This window comes from Procambarus clarkii, chromosome 43, assembly GCF_040958095.1.
Source record: "Procambarus clarkii isolate CNS0578487 chromosome 43, FALCON_Pclarkii_2.0, whole genome shotgun sequence".
NCBI classification, from domain to species: domain Eukaryota; kingdom Metazoa; phylum Arthropoda; class Malacostraca; order Decapoda; family Cambaridae; genus Procambarus; species Procambarus clarkii.
In genome coordinates, this window is record NC_091192.1 from 12,492,261 (window position 1) to 12,506,566 (window position 14,306).

Here is a 14,306-nt window from a genome sequence, read left to right on the forward strand (position 1 = left end):
GCTTCCCTGGGTGTGAACTCTAGGGGGGGGGGGGTCATGGGTGTTACAGCCTTACATGGGTCATGGTGGCCCGTCTGCGTCTGTTAGCTGTTTGGGTGTTGGCCTACCTCGACGACTGGCTGGTTTGGGCTCCCAGCCGGTCCTCTTGTCTGCTGGCAAGGGATTTGGTTCTGTCTCAGCTTGCCGGGTTTGAGTTCTTGGTGAACTGGAGGAAGTCCCATCTGGTTCCCTTCTAGGTTCGGACATGGCTGGGCCTAGTGTGGGACTCTAGGACCGCTTCCTTGTCTCTTCCTCAGGAGTCTCTCCTGTGGCTGCGGTCCCGCATGCGCCTGTTTCTGGGGGGCTCCCGGGTCACCCGGCGGTTGCTCGAAGGTCTGTGCGGGAGCCTGAACTTCGTCATGCTGGTCTACCCGCCGGGTCGGGTTTGGCTTCGTTGGCTGTTCTGGTTCCTTTGGGGATGTCCCTTCCGCCTCTCTCGCAATCGCTGGGTTCGGACCCCGGGGGCCTTGTGTCGGTTGCTGCGTCGCCGGCTTCCTCCGGGTTTTTCAGGGTTCAGTACCTTGGCTCCTACCCGAACCGTCGTTCGATGTGTTCACGTATGCCTCGTCTCTTAGCTGGGGCTTTGTGACCAGTGCTCACCAGGCCGGCCAGGGACAATAGGGACTGCTCCCCGGTGGTTCATTGTCTGAACTGGGGGGGTTCGATGCGGTCCTTGGCTCTTTGGTTTTGGGCGCTTCGGGTGACTCGTCTGCTGAGTTCTCGGGGTTTGGATCTCCTGGCAGTTCGGTGTTTTCGTTGGCAATTTGCTCGGTGTCTGAACCAGGAGGTTTTCCCTCGATTTGCCTCTTCCAGCAAATCGGACCGGTGTGTCACGTGGCTGGTTCGATCTTCTTCTCAAGCCTTCGCGTATGGTATTTTTGACTCGAGTTTATCATCATCTCTATGGTGATCAGGTGGCTTCCTTGATAGTGTCCTAACTGCGGGCTTCGTCTCAGCGGTAGTATGAAGTTTTCCGGCAGTCCTTCCGGTTCTTCTTATGTCTTCATCGTTGTACTTTGCTTTTGGTTAGGGTGTTGTCCTTTCTCTCTTGGTTGTTCCAGAACTGTCTCATGCCTAACACTGTCGCCTCGTATCGTGCAGTGCTGGCGGAGCTGCTTCAGCTTGCTTTCGGTTTTGATGTTACGTCTGCGCCGTTTCGCAAGCTGTCTCGGGCGTTGTTTCACCTCAGGCCTGCTCATGCGCCGCCTGAGCCATCCTGGTCTTTGGACAGAGTGCTCTCTTTTCTTTCTTCTCCTTGGTTTGTTGTGGCCCCTTCGGTTCCGGATTGTTTTTCGAAGGCTCATTTCCTGTTGGCATTAGCCTCTGGGGGTCGGGTTGGTGAGCTTCATGCTCTCCTCTGGCGCAGGGGTTTCTGCTCTTTTGGTCAGGGCGATCGGTTTGTTCGTCTGCAGCCTTCTCCCTCTTTTCTAGCGAAGAATGAGACTGCTGCTTTCCGGAGGGGTCCCTGGGTTCTTGGTGCTTGGTTAGGCCGAGGGGTGCATCATGTTTTGTGTCCGGTTGCGGCTCTCCCGGGTTAGTTCTTTCCCGGCTCGTCGGGTTTGGGTTCCTGGTTCCCTGGCGGACGTTCCTGCAGGTTCCTTGCCAGCCTTGGTTTCGGGCGCTGCTTGCTCGATGTCCAAACCTAAAGGTTTTCCCACGGCTCCGCCTCTTTCAACTGATCGGTCCAGTTCATACCGAGGCTGGTTCGGTCTTCTCCTTGGGTCTTCAAGTCTGGTGAATTTGACTCGAGTCTCTCACCATTTGTTTGGTGATCAGGTGGCTTCGTTGATTGTGTCCCACCTGCATATTTCGTCTCAGCGGCGGTATAGGGTTTTGCTGGCGGTCCTTCCTTTTCTTTTTGTCTCTGTATATATCCTGCACTTTTTGTTGACGTGGTCTTATCTCGTGGAGGTTTAGGGACCGTCTTCTTGACGCATATTGTTGCCATGTCTCGTGCGGCGCTGGCAGGGCCGCTATGGTGTGCTTTCGATTTTGATGTTCCTTCTGCATGGTTTCGCAAACTGTCTCGGGTTTTGTTCGCCTCCAGCCTGCTTGTAACACCTCCACATTGCTCACTCAAACCCCCAGCTTACCACTGCTTGCAAGCTCACTGTGACCCTCACTGAACTCCCAGCTAACTGTTAAACTGAAATATTAAATGAGGGGGAAGCTACAAATGAAGGGTTATGATTTAAATAATGAATAATAATTAAACTTAAACTTACGGCTGCCACCACCTTCCTGAATCCTGAATGTGCCTGCACTACTGATCTCCCAGGAAGGACAGAAATCAATAATTACGAAACTTGAAGGGCGTAGGAATCTGGGCAATAATGCTTGGGGATTAAATATAAAAAAACTTTACTTACTGGGGATACAGGGACTTCCAATACAGCATATAAACACGACATATAACGACTCAGAATTAATAAGAAAGGGGGTTAACTAAATATCACTAAATCAATGTTCACTTTCCTTAACAAAAGACACGTTTATTTAATAAATTGGCACGAAAATATATCCTACTCTAAAACGTCCCTATGAAGCAAAGGTATCCATTGATTGAACATAAGTACTCAGGAGCACATTACCTTATCCTGCAATTACCGGCTATAGATGTTGAATGGCCCTCTCCCAGGTCACAGGACCTGTCCCCAAGTCACCCCCAAGACACACTGACTAAAATTTCCTATGACTACCCTGGGAGGCCTATGGTTCTCCCCACGAGCTTGGCTCTGGGCTAGGAGCGCCAATCAATTCAAACCAAAACTGGATGCCTTGGTCCCTTGGCCAATGGGTGTCCGGCACTACCCTGGGGGACTCCGCCTCTCAGACTTAGTCCAATCACTTGAGCCCTCAGGCCTAGTACCCTGGCACCACTAACCAATGAAACAGAAGCCCCTGCTCTTGGCCAATGAAATACCTGATACCTGCCTGGAGGCGATCTTCTCACAGAATCTTGGAAATAAGCAGTTACAACCAGATTCATTTGAACAAGCTTCGTCTGACCAGCCACCCAAGGGAAATTTGAGAATATGATTTTATGGCACTGAGTTTTATTGGCCCCAACTTGTCCACAGCTATAGAGGAGGCAGGGAAGAGGGAAAAGAGGGGGGTAGAGAGGGAAATGAGTGGGGAAAAAGTGGGCAGGGAGAGGGCTAGAGAGGGGCTGCCCAGCCACCAGTGGCCTTTAGACTTAGTGACTTAGACAAATGGGCGGAAGGGGAAGGGGAGAAGGGGAGGGGAAGGAGAAAAGGAGATAAGGGGAGGGATGAACAGAGGGAGGGGGGGGAAAGTGGGAAGGGAGAAGGAGAGGTGCTAGGTCTTGTGCAACCGATCGTTACATGCATGTGAGCTGACTGAGCCGTCCTGGTCTTGGGCAGGGTGCTCTCTTTCTCTTCCCTTCGGTTTGTTGTGGCCCTTTCGGTTACGGTTTGTTTCTCCGTGGTTTCTGCTCTTTTGGTTTCATATCTACAATTGAACCTGTGTATGGAGTCTGCCTCCACCACATCACTGCCTAATGCATTCCATCTGTAACCTACTCTGACACTGAAAAAGTTCTTTCTAACGTCCCAGTGACTCATTTGGGTACTCAGTTTCCTCCTGTGTCCACCTTCTTTGCATACCACCCGTGTTAAACAGTTTATCTTTATGTACCCTGTCGATTCCTCTGAGAATTTTGTAGGTAGTGATCATGTCTCCCCTTACTCTTCTGTCTTCCAGTGTCGTGAGGTGCATTTCACACAGCCTGTCCTCGCCATTCATGCCTCTTAGTTCTGGGACTAGCCTAGTGGCATACTTCTGAACTTTTTCAAGCTTCGCATTGTGCTTGACAAGGTACGGGCTCCATGCTGGGGCCGCATACTCCAGGATTGGTCTTGCATATGTGGTATACGAGGTTCTGTATACCACATATACCACATTCGCCAGGTTTTGGCTTGTTGTCCCCGGTAGGCCTAGGAACTCCTTTCACACTGACTGATCCCAAAGTCTAATATTAGCAATATCAGCCAGGATAGCTCCAGGGAGCCTCCGGGTCTCGCCCAGAAAATGGCGTTTCATTACATTCAACGCTGGATTTTTGTCTACTGATATTATATTTTAAATTATATTTTTATCTACTGTTAATAAATTCCTGCAACCAGTTGATTTGGTGTCATTAGAGTATTATTTTACAGAGCATCGAGGTGACCTCACCACCTGGGAATGTTATAGGTACCATTCGCCAGGAGTGGAGTATTCTGACGCCCAAATACACTGTACGCAATGCTTCAGATGATGTTATTCTCAGAATTGAAGGTCCTTTCTGCACCTGGAGTATTTGTGGTGATGTTGAATTTAAGGTACGTTGATGCCACTGAAGTATCATGTACAGTACAGTCCTTTTAAGCAAGTTTTTTTTTTTAGTAATAAAATCTAACTGTTTGAAGAAACTTATTGTTATGGATTCTCTGATGAACCAGATACAATTGCACCTGATTGGGAACGTTATACAATTAAAGAAATCATATAAATTTTGATAGAGGGAGGTCCATTGCAGTTGAACAGTAGCATCTGGAATGTGCAAACCAAAAATTATATCAATATATATAATATTGATATACTATAAAAAAATTATTAGCCCTTAGCAGTTATCGTCATATGTTGATTCTTGGGGTAATGTGGTTATCATCATATGACGATTTGAACAATTATCTGGGTTTTACATGTATAATGCAAATAAGACTATAATAGCTCTGTGTGGATGCAATGGAGTTTATCTTGATCCATGAAGAAAATCCTGTTATCGTTTCAAAGTTATGTTACTATGTGAATATAGTTAGTCATGAATGCTAGGTGAATGGGGTCATTGTATAAAATTCCATCACAATTACCTGATACGATTACCAGTAATGTTCATATGGTTTTCACAACTCCATATGGTTGTAATGAGTTACATCAAATAAACCAATCGTAAATTGAACCATTATTAAGCATTACGTGTACTAGAAGCCTGTCGTTACCTGTGAGTTATGCATTGATGGCTTATGCCTTTGTTTTAATCTATAGTGTCAAATTAGGCCATATGTTATCGCCCAGAGCTCAACACCATTGTATTTTATGTTTATATGGTTTTCACTACTCTGTATGGTTGTAATGACATAAACCATCACATGAAATGTTATGAGTTATGTGAATTATGTGATTTATCAAGTTATTCAACACACACGTGTCTATAAATGAACTGTGTGTTTCTAATGTAAATTAGTTGTTTTCTAAAGAAAACTGTATTTTTCAATGTTATTTGAGGTTTAGAGCTATCTAGTGACAGCAACAATAATATTTCATAGCCTGGCTTATATATGTAAAGTGTTAGAATGTAATATTTGATTCCTCACAGAGTGACTTGATGTAATATAAGCAATGTTATAATCCTTGTTGTGTCAGTGTTAAGAGAGTAAACTGTGCACTTACTGCAGCCCTAATTCATTACAACTAATAAGAGCACTTGGTTTTCTAGGTGCTGTCCGCAGATGGTGATGTCCAGGTGGGTAAGATCAGCAAACAGTGGACGGGTCTTGTGAAAGAGGCCTTCACTGATGCTGACAATTTTGGTATTACTTTCCCCATGGATCTGGATATAAAGATGAAGGCAACCTTACTTGGAGCCGTGTTCCTCATTGTGAGTACCCATTTAAATTATTAAGATTTATCATGTGTTTTGGATTTTAATTACTGAAAATATTGTACTGTAGTTCTCTATGAAGGATGTAAGTGGTAAGGTGGGAGTTGAGAGAACCTGAGAAGTGTTATTTATGCAGCAGAGGAAGTGTGTAAATACAGAGAGGGGAGAGAATGGAATAACACAGTGGAATGAATAAGTGAAAAAGAACCAGTTCAAGAAGATGAAAACATTGTACACTCACATACTGCTATTTATCCAAAAACAGAGAAAATGCAAATTAAATGATACAAAATGGTGTATAAGGGGAATAGAAATTATTTTATTCAGTTTCTTGAACATAGTTTTTGGATAAAATATAGGTAATAAAGAGGATTTTCATAAGTTAAACCAGAATATTAAAGCTTCGACAGAAGTCAGCATCATGAATTAAAGAATTCTCAGAGGACCTTGAGGAAATGTTGATGTATGTGGTTTTAACATGTGAGCTGTGATGGGGCTTTCAAGTGTAGAGTGAATGGGGTGAAGAGATACACATTAGAAGGAAGGGTGTGAAGGGATGCACAGTAGAAGGAAGGGTGTGAAGGGATACACAGTAGAAGGAAGAGGGTGAAGGAATATGCAGTAGAAGGAAGGGTGTGAAGGGATACACAGTATAAGGAAGGGTGTGAAGAGATACACAGTAGAAGGGTGTGCAGGGATACACAGTAGAAGGAAGGGTGTGAAGGGATACACAGTAGAAGGAAGGGGGGTAAAGGGATACACAGTAGAAGGAAGGGTGTGAAGAGATACACAGTAGAAGGAAGGGGGTAAAGGGATACACAGTAGAAGGAAGGGTGTGAAGAGATACACAGTAGAAGGAAGGGGGTAAAGGGATACACAGTAGAAGGAAGGGTGTGAAGAGATACACAGTAGAAAGGAGGAGGTAAAGGGATGCACAGTAGAAAGAAGAGGGTGAAGGAATATACAGTAGAAGGAAGGGGGTGAAGAGATACACAGTAGAAGGAAGGGTGTGAAGGGATACACAGTAGAAGGAAGGGTGTGAAGGGATACACAGTAGAAGGAAGGGTGTGAAGGGATACACAGTAGAAGGAAGGGTGTAAAGGGATACACAGTAGAAGGAAGGCTGTGAAGGGATACACAGTAGAAGGAAGGGTGTGAAGGGATACACAGTAGAAGGAAGGGGGGTGAAGGGATTCACAGTAGAATGAAGGGTTGAAGGGATACTTAATAGAAGGAAGGAATACCCCTAAACTACTGTTTATGGTGCCTTGCACTGGTTAGTACTTAGGCTCTGTGGTTGAGGGCATTTGGGTTTTATTGTTGTGGGTTTCGTGTGCTTGTCTATATAGAACACCCCTGATGTCGTTCATAGCCATGTTTATCCTGTAGGCCACTTGTCCAGTGTCGGTTCTTCTAACCAGTATTCCCAGTGCCTGGGTGCTCGGCTTGATCCTTACCTTCAGCTCCTGGCAAACTCTGTGGATCTTTGATGTGGCTCGTTATGATTCGACCTACCAAGTACACACTTGCAAGTTTGATGGTTGTCGATAAGTTTTGCTATAAATTGATAGTCAGCTTTATTATCTCCTGCCACCTCTGGGGTGGATATTACCCTCTACCCCACAGCTTGCAACATTTGGGTTGACAAGTGTGCTATTTTGGTTCAAGCCTATGTCTTTTGGTTTTTCTTTGCTTCTGCAGTGATCAGACTCCACAGGCAGTCACTGCTTCAGGTTCATTTGCCTGTTTGTCTGTGTGACTTGGTGCTCTTGTAGTTGCCAGGGAGTCAGCCTGTTTCGTTCTTGTGGTTTTGTGGTTGGCGTTTCTTATGGTGCACTTTTCATCACTCCTCTCATTGTTCAACTGGTTTTGTTGTACATACCCCTTGTACACCTTCCTCCACTTGATTATAACAGTTCCCTCTTCTCTGTGCTGCTGTGAAGGGAGGCCAGGTTCTGTCTGGCTCTGGTCACTGGTAGGCCAGGGGGACTTCTAAGGCAGAATGTGACTCAGTAGTGAGGAGCTATCTCACCAAGCTTCAGGGAGCCACTATTTGGTTCTTCCACAAACAGAACCGGTAAAACTTAAATATAATGAGCCCAAGCATTAGATTATGTACTCCTTGGTGCTAATTCAATGGATTTTTTCAGATTAAAGGAAAGGGCTGAACAGTCATTATTTTCTGGTAGAGCCCTTCATGACTCCCAACTACTAGGTCCCTGGCATTCCCCAAGCTCTGAGCCCTCTCCTTAGGGAAGACACCTTCCCGCCTCAGGTGTTCGACGATGAATGTGGCTTTGCCCTGGAGCCTTTGTGGCAGGCTTCCTGTGTTAAAAGGGTGCCCTGTTAAGTGCCTGTGAGTATCTTTCATATCTTCATAGTCTTTGGTCCCCTCTCAGAGGGGTTTTTGCTGCAGGATGGTGGAGTGGGGGATCATTTTTCACATCCTCCCTCAATGTACAAGTTGGATCACTCGGTGGCTGTTCCCCTCAGGTTCAGTTCCAGATCCTGTTCGGTGTCTCGGAGTTGTCATATATCTGGAGGGTTCCGCCATCCTGTGTTGTGCCTTCTGTTGTCCAGGCGGATTTGCTATGTTACCTTCAGTGGCATGAAGACCTCTTTTTCTATAATGAAATTGAAATTGAAATAAGTTTATTGAGGTAAAATACACACAAAGGGATGAGGTAGCTCAAGCTATTCTCACCCCGTTCAGTACAACATGTTAATACATACATAGACACACATCACAAACAATAAACATATTACCAAACATTCTGAGAGATAAACATATACATTTCCTCCTTCACAAGTAGTATGTTATCAGACGTACACACAAATACTTTTATGACCTAGGTATACTGTATAGACAATTTGCAAGAGACATGCAGATAATTCAACAAAATATTACAATCTTGGTGCAAAATTCTTATATCTCTCAAGAATATCATCAACCTTTCCGTTGTGACACATCCAAGCTATTTGTTCAGGAACAATCCTTATCTCAGTGTTTCTATATACATTAATCAACGGACAATCAAGAACATAATGGGCCAGGGTGTGAGACCTTAACATACCACATAGTTTACACCTCGTGTCATTATCATGAACACCTATCCCATATTCCCAGTAATATTTGTACCCAACCATTTTGTGGTGGTAAACAGTAACAAGTTGTGAGTGAATCCCTTGTTCTGTGTAAATCATTTGAAAAGTTGTTTGGTGGTTTCAAGGCTATATAGTATTTTCTGTTCAGCGACTTTTTGGATTTTTTTCTGGTGGGGTGGTGAATTGTCACCTGTTCCCTATGCCTCTTAAGAGGGGGCTCTGGTTCTTGGTAGGCCAAGTAGAACTTCTGCAACTGATGTGACCCTTTTTGTATGAAGCAATCTCAGCAAGATGGCTTCAGGGAGCCTCTGGGGCTCCTCCAGAAAGAGGCATTTCATTACATTCACTGCTATGCTTTTATCAACTTTCAAAATAAAGAAATAAATATCATGAGTGACTTTTAACCTCCTTGATGAACATGACTGTGTACTCACACATACTGTATATAATCATGTGTTAGCGTTTAACTGGGGTGATTTCCTTTAACTTTAATTTTCTTTTAATTAGAAAAGTAATTAATGTTTCTTTTAGCCGTACCATTTAGTGTTTTAGCAATAACAGAAATCTTTGTGTAATGATTTTGTGCATGTTTGTGATTCTTGGGGTTTTCACTGTTTTTAATAGAAAAGTTCTATTAATTTTCTTGTAGCATCGTCCTATTTCTCTTTGTACTTAAGTGAAATATATGTATTTCTTATATTATTTTATTTTGTAGTAAATGAATACTGTTAGAATCTTTTTCCTGAGTGACCTGAGTAGTATTCACATTGAGTCCTTCACTGGGTTTAAAAAGCTGCTGCTAATCAACCAATCCTCCTATTGAGATACAGCGGTACGTCTGTTTATGAATTTAATCCGTTCCCAGAGACAGTTTGTAAACTGAAAATTCGTAAACGGAAACAAGTTTTCCCATGAGAAATAAGGTAAATTGAATTATCCATTCCACACTCCCAAAAATATTAACTTAAAAATACATTTAATACATAATATTACAAATATTTTGTGATATGTACAAAATAACTTATACAACACTATGTGCAAGTTATATCTTACTTTTATTCATGACTCTTGTTGGCGTATGGAAGATGGTGAGGAGGGGGGGAAGAGGTGTTAGTGTTTGGAATGGGAGTCCCCTTCCATTATAACATCAGGCAGTAATGACATTTCTGGGGTACTCTCTCTCTTACGTTTTGCAAGCATACCACTAAGACCTGGTTGTGGCTCACAGCTTGCTTGTCTTACTAAGAATCTGTCTATAGACACTTGTTTTTCCCTATGTTTTAACACTTGTCTGTAGTGAGACATCACATTGTCTCACTATGAATGACCTCTTGTTTTTCCTCTATTGTCATCCTCACATTAGTTTTTGTAGGTTGAACCTTATCACTTATCACTGACTTTCTTGGGACCCATGGTGTGATATATAATAATTACTTTTATGTTCAGAAACCAAAAAAATTGAAAAACAATGAAATTCTTTACAAAGAATTAAGCGCAATCGTCACTAGGTGGGAGGCACTGGTAAACTGAAGTGCGCCTCGCCCTTGCCACCAGGAACCATGCGCTCGGTCGACCCATACGTGTATCAATAAACTCGCCAAGCGAGGCAAAGCTTGTAAATAGAGTCAGATTTTTCGAAGAAATTGAGCTCGTAAACCAAAAAATTTGTAAGTGGGGCATTCGTAAATCGAGGTTTCACTGTAGTACAGTGGAACCTCTATTAACGAGTTTTTCCAGTAATGAGCAAGCCACTCGCAGGAAATTTGTCTCTATTGACGAGCACGCCTCTATTAACGAGCAAAACCACATGGTGCTTCCTAGCGTCTCGCGGGTTCTCGCAAATTCTCGGACACCTCCGACACCAGTGTTGTTGTTGTATCGCACACGACAAGTATCCCTCTGGATTTATTTGAGGTTTTCTTTGGGTTTTTAGTGGTTTTGCGACTACAATTTGTAACACGCGATGTCTCCAAAGAAGCTGCTTGCTAATGATAGTGTTGTCAAGAGGAAGAAAGACACAATTACTGTGGATTTGAAGAAGGAAATTATAGCAAAGCATGAGTGTGGTGTCCGTGTGACTGATCTCACAAGGGAGCATGGCAGGTCCTCATCAACAATTTACACCATTAGTAAGGGAATGAGGAGGTAAGGGAGGATGCTGCCTCTTCCACTGAGATCAGGGAAGTGTTGGGAATGTTTGAAAAGGTGAACGCGTTCTTGGAAAAGCTGCTCTGATAAAGCAGTGACAACCCGGTGTGTGAAAATGTTTAATTAATTTATCACTTTGTGATAACACTGTGAAAGTGTTATCAATTTGTGATAACACTTTGTGAAAGTGTTATCACTTTCGCAGGTATATGTCGCTTGAACGTGACACACTTTTTTCTCTTGGATGCACCCAAACACCGCGCTCAAGCGTCATTTGAGCAAATATTTCTATAAAATCCAATTCTTATCCGATCGACTTTGGGATTGTATACATGTTTGCCATGAAATTTCCCTTTTTTCTAATAACCACATTGCTTATTTGGGAGAACGGCATTGTATTGTATCTTCGTGGTAAGACTATTACATTGTTGACACAACGAGTGTAATCGACGTAGTTTTTTATTTGGTGCTGGTCTAACGCATCCTTGTGTGACATTTGAAATGAAATTTGGGTGAAATTCCCAATAAGAGAGAGCCCGCCTGACTCAGAGGTGGATTCTCCTTCCACACCATAACCTCTCTCCTCCTTCCCACCTCCCCATCGTCTCCCTCAAGCCAGCAACTACTCTTCATAAGGTAAAGTAAATATTAAAACACTACAACAAAACATTTATATTTACATGTGCAGTATTATATTTACATAAAAAAAGTCATACAAGTATGGATGTTTTTGGGAGTGGAACGGATTAAATTTATTTCCTTTATTTTAAATGGGGAAATTTGTTTCTTAAGACGAGTTTTCCAGGTAACGAGCTCGGTGCCAGAACGGATTAAACTCGTTAATAGAGGTTCCACTGTACTTTTTTTGTAACTATGTGGACATATATTGACATTATGGACAATTACATAGTAGAATTTGGTACTATTCACTTTACAGAGTCTGGAAAAAATAAAGCAAAAACCAGACTTAAATATGCCTAGCCCTCAGTATGTCTTAGGCCTGTGATGGTTAGGTTAGGTTTTACTAGCAACATAAATACAAAACTTTTCCCAGTTTGTCCACATTCAATAGTACTATACCAAGTTATATTTTATAATTGCCCATTACATCAATATATGTACGATGGTCACAGTTGTCACTATTAGTACTGTACTATCTAGACAGGAGGATGGGTTGAGCTAAAAGTAAATATCAGATATTTACTTTTGTGGATTAATTAGCTTTTGAGGCCATAATATGTGAATAGATGAACAGTATTAAAACATTCTTGTGTAGTTTGCACAGGACGAACATGTTGTTAGCAGCACTATTCTTAAGTGTTATTTATCACCAACTTTCAGGATGTTATGTATTTTGAGAAGACCGACGACAACTGATGACTTCCATAGGGTAATAAAAATATGAGGTACAACAACATTAGCATTTGAAATCAAATGGATTACTTAAACCCTTTTGCCATCAGACTAATAGTAGAGAAGTGTCTAACATGAAATATATTGGTTTCCCTGTCTGCCTTTCTTATTTAGCAGAAACCTCAGTAGGAAATATATATAGTTTTAAGAAGCTTGTATCATCAGTTAAACTTGTGTGTGTGTGTGTGTGTGTGTGTGTGTGTGTGTGTGTGTGTGTGTGTGTGTGTACCCAATGATATATTACAGTATATTTGTTAAGATTTGTAACAACATAGTGTTACAACATTGTATGCAAGACTTCCATGTATTTATTCGTAATAATGAGAAACTACAGGATGATCTTGACAAAATGAAAGAATGGTCTCACAAATGGCTACTAGAGTTTAAGTGAAGCAAGTACAAAGTAATGGAACTGAGTGCTAGAAACAGGACACCAGACACAAGATGAAAGAGAAAACCCTTCAGAGACAGGACAGTGAAAAATATTTTAAGAGTTTATTTTATTAGTGTGATGAGATTGAGGAAGACATCAGTGGGGGCATCCATCATATTTTTAGTAAAGAGAGAACATTATCAAAAGGGGACATTAGTAACTAGAGAATGAACATGAAAACTAAGCATCGAACAAGAGGGCTGCAGGTACAGTCTGTCAAGGAAGTCCTGAGAGTGATGGTGATCAGGTAAAGTCGGGAGGCAAAAGGATAAGTGACAGAGCCTCTTTATGAAATAATAGAATGTCTTTCCACTGAAGTCTTTCTCAATCTCGTCAAACTCTGTATTGACTCTTAACGCTTTTGCTTTGAGTGGTAAATATTTCTCTCAAACTTTTGGTATCGCTGTGGAATATTCTCTCTTCTGTTCTTGCCTGTGTGTGTGTATATATATGTATGTATATGGAATGCTTTGAAACTGCTGTTCTTTCCCTTATTCATATTCGTCCTTCTCTCTTGCTTCACTATGTTGTTATTTGCTCATTTGCCACATGACTATGATATTTTCCAGCACTTACTCTCTCTTCTCTCAACAGCTTAGCTCCTACCTTTAATTTCAAAGTTAAATGATGATCTTATTTCCTTCTTCCCATTTTAGGATGTAAATGTTCACAGCTCTGTGTCTGGCTTCTCGTTTTCTGTCTACTACAAGCCATTGATATGTACATTCATTTCTTTCTCAAGCTAAAATAATTTTGTCCATCCTAGACCTGCTTCCAACATTAGAAACTATATAATATGCCTTCCCTTCATATTTGAACTTAAAAATCTCAATAATACCCTTCTTTCTCTTTCATATAAAACTTGCCCTTTGATAAACTAACAATTCGTTGCAATTTGGTTCCCACCACTTCCCTGGCTTCCAGTGCTGCTGGTGTTTATTGTAGTTCCTGTTTTCTTGTCTTCTCTGATACTTTTGGGAAACTGGCCTTACTCTTAATGACAGACTTAAAGAACACAAAATAAGAGTTAAACTTGCTGACATGAACAGTGTCGACAGGAGCACTGGTCTGTGGTTTTGATATGAGCACGCATCAGTGGTTGTGATTTGCTTAATATTTAAATAAATACAGAGTCTCAGCTCTGTATCCTCACGCGTGACAATATGATGGTAGTGCTTTTTCTCATGGCAATTCCTCTCAAATTCTGCCATTGTGAAGGTGGATGTTGGCCATAGCTTCTCTCCTGTATTCTCTAGGATTTATTTTTCATGACTGTTCATATTGTTGCAGTGTTGAATATGTTGTCAGGCAGTCGTTCTTGATTTTGTCTGATTTGAATGGAGTAGGGGGTGTTCATCTGTTAGATATGCACAAATTCAAACTTTTCAACGTTGTTCTTTTCACATTCGTGAAGAACCATCGACTGCCATTGTACGTGGCTAAATTCGACAACCAAGTGAATTATGCTGTATGCCATGTGTTTAGACTAGAACCAGTGGGAAA

General features: G+C 42.2%; 1 protein-coding gene across 8 annotated transcripts in view; it reads left to right on the forward strand.

Annotated features, from left to right (window-relative positions):
• The window catches only part of scramb1 (scramblase 1), a 115,448-nt gene that overhangs the window by 69,578 nt on the left and 31,564 nt on the right, over positions 1-14,306 (forward strand). For 6 of the 8 annotated variants that reach the window (XM_045738515.2, XM_045738522.2, XM_045738519.2 and 3 more), the window contains 2 exons: positions 4,218-4,382; positions 5,540-5,701. In XM_045738515.2, the coding sequence (XP_045594471.1) occupies positions 4,218-4,382; positions 5,540-5,701 (327 nt within the window). Of the gene's footprint in view, positions 1-4,217; positions 4,383-5,539; positions 5,702-12,298; positions 12,364-14,306 lie in introns of all 8 variants that reach the window. The other 2 variants (XM_045738520.2, XM_045738521.2) reach the window with 2 other exon arrangements.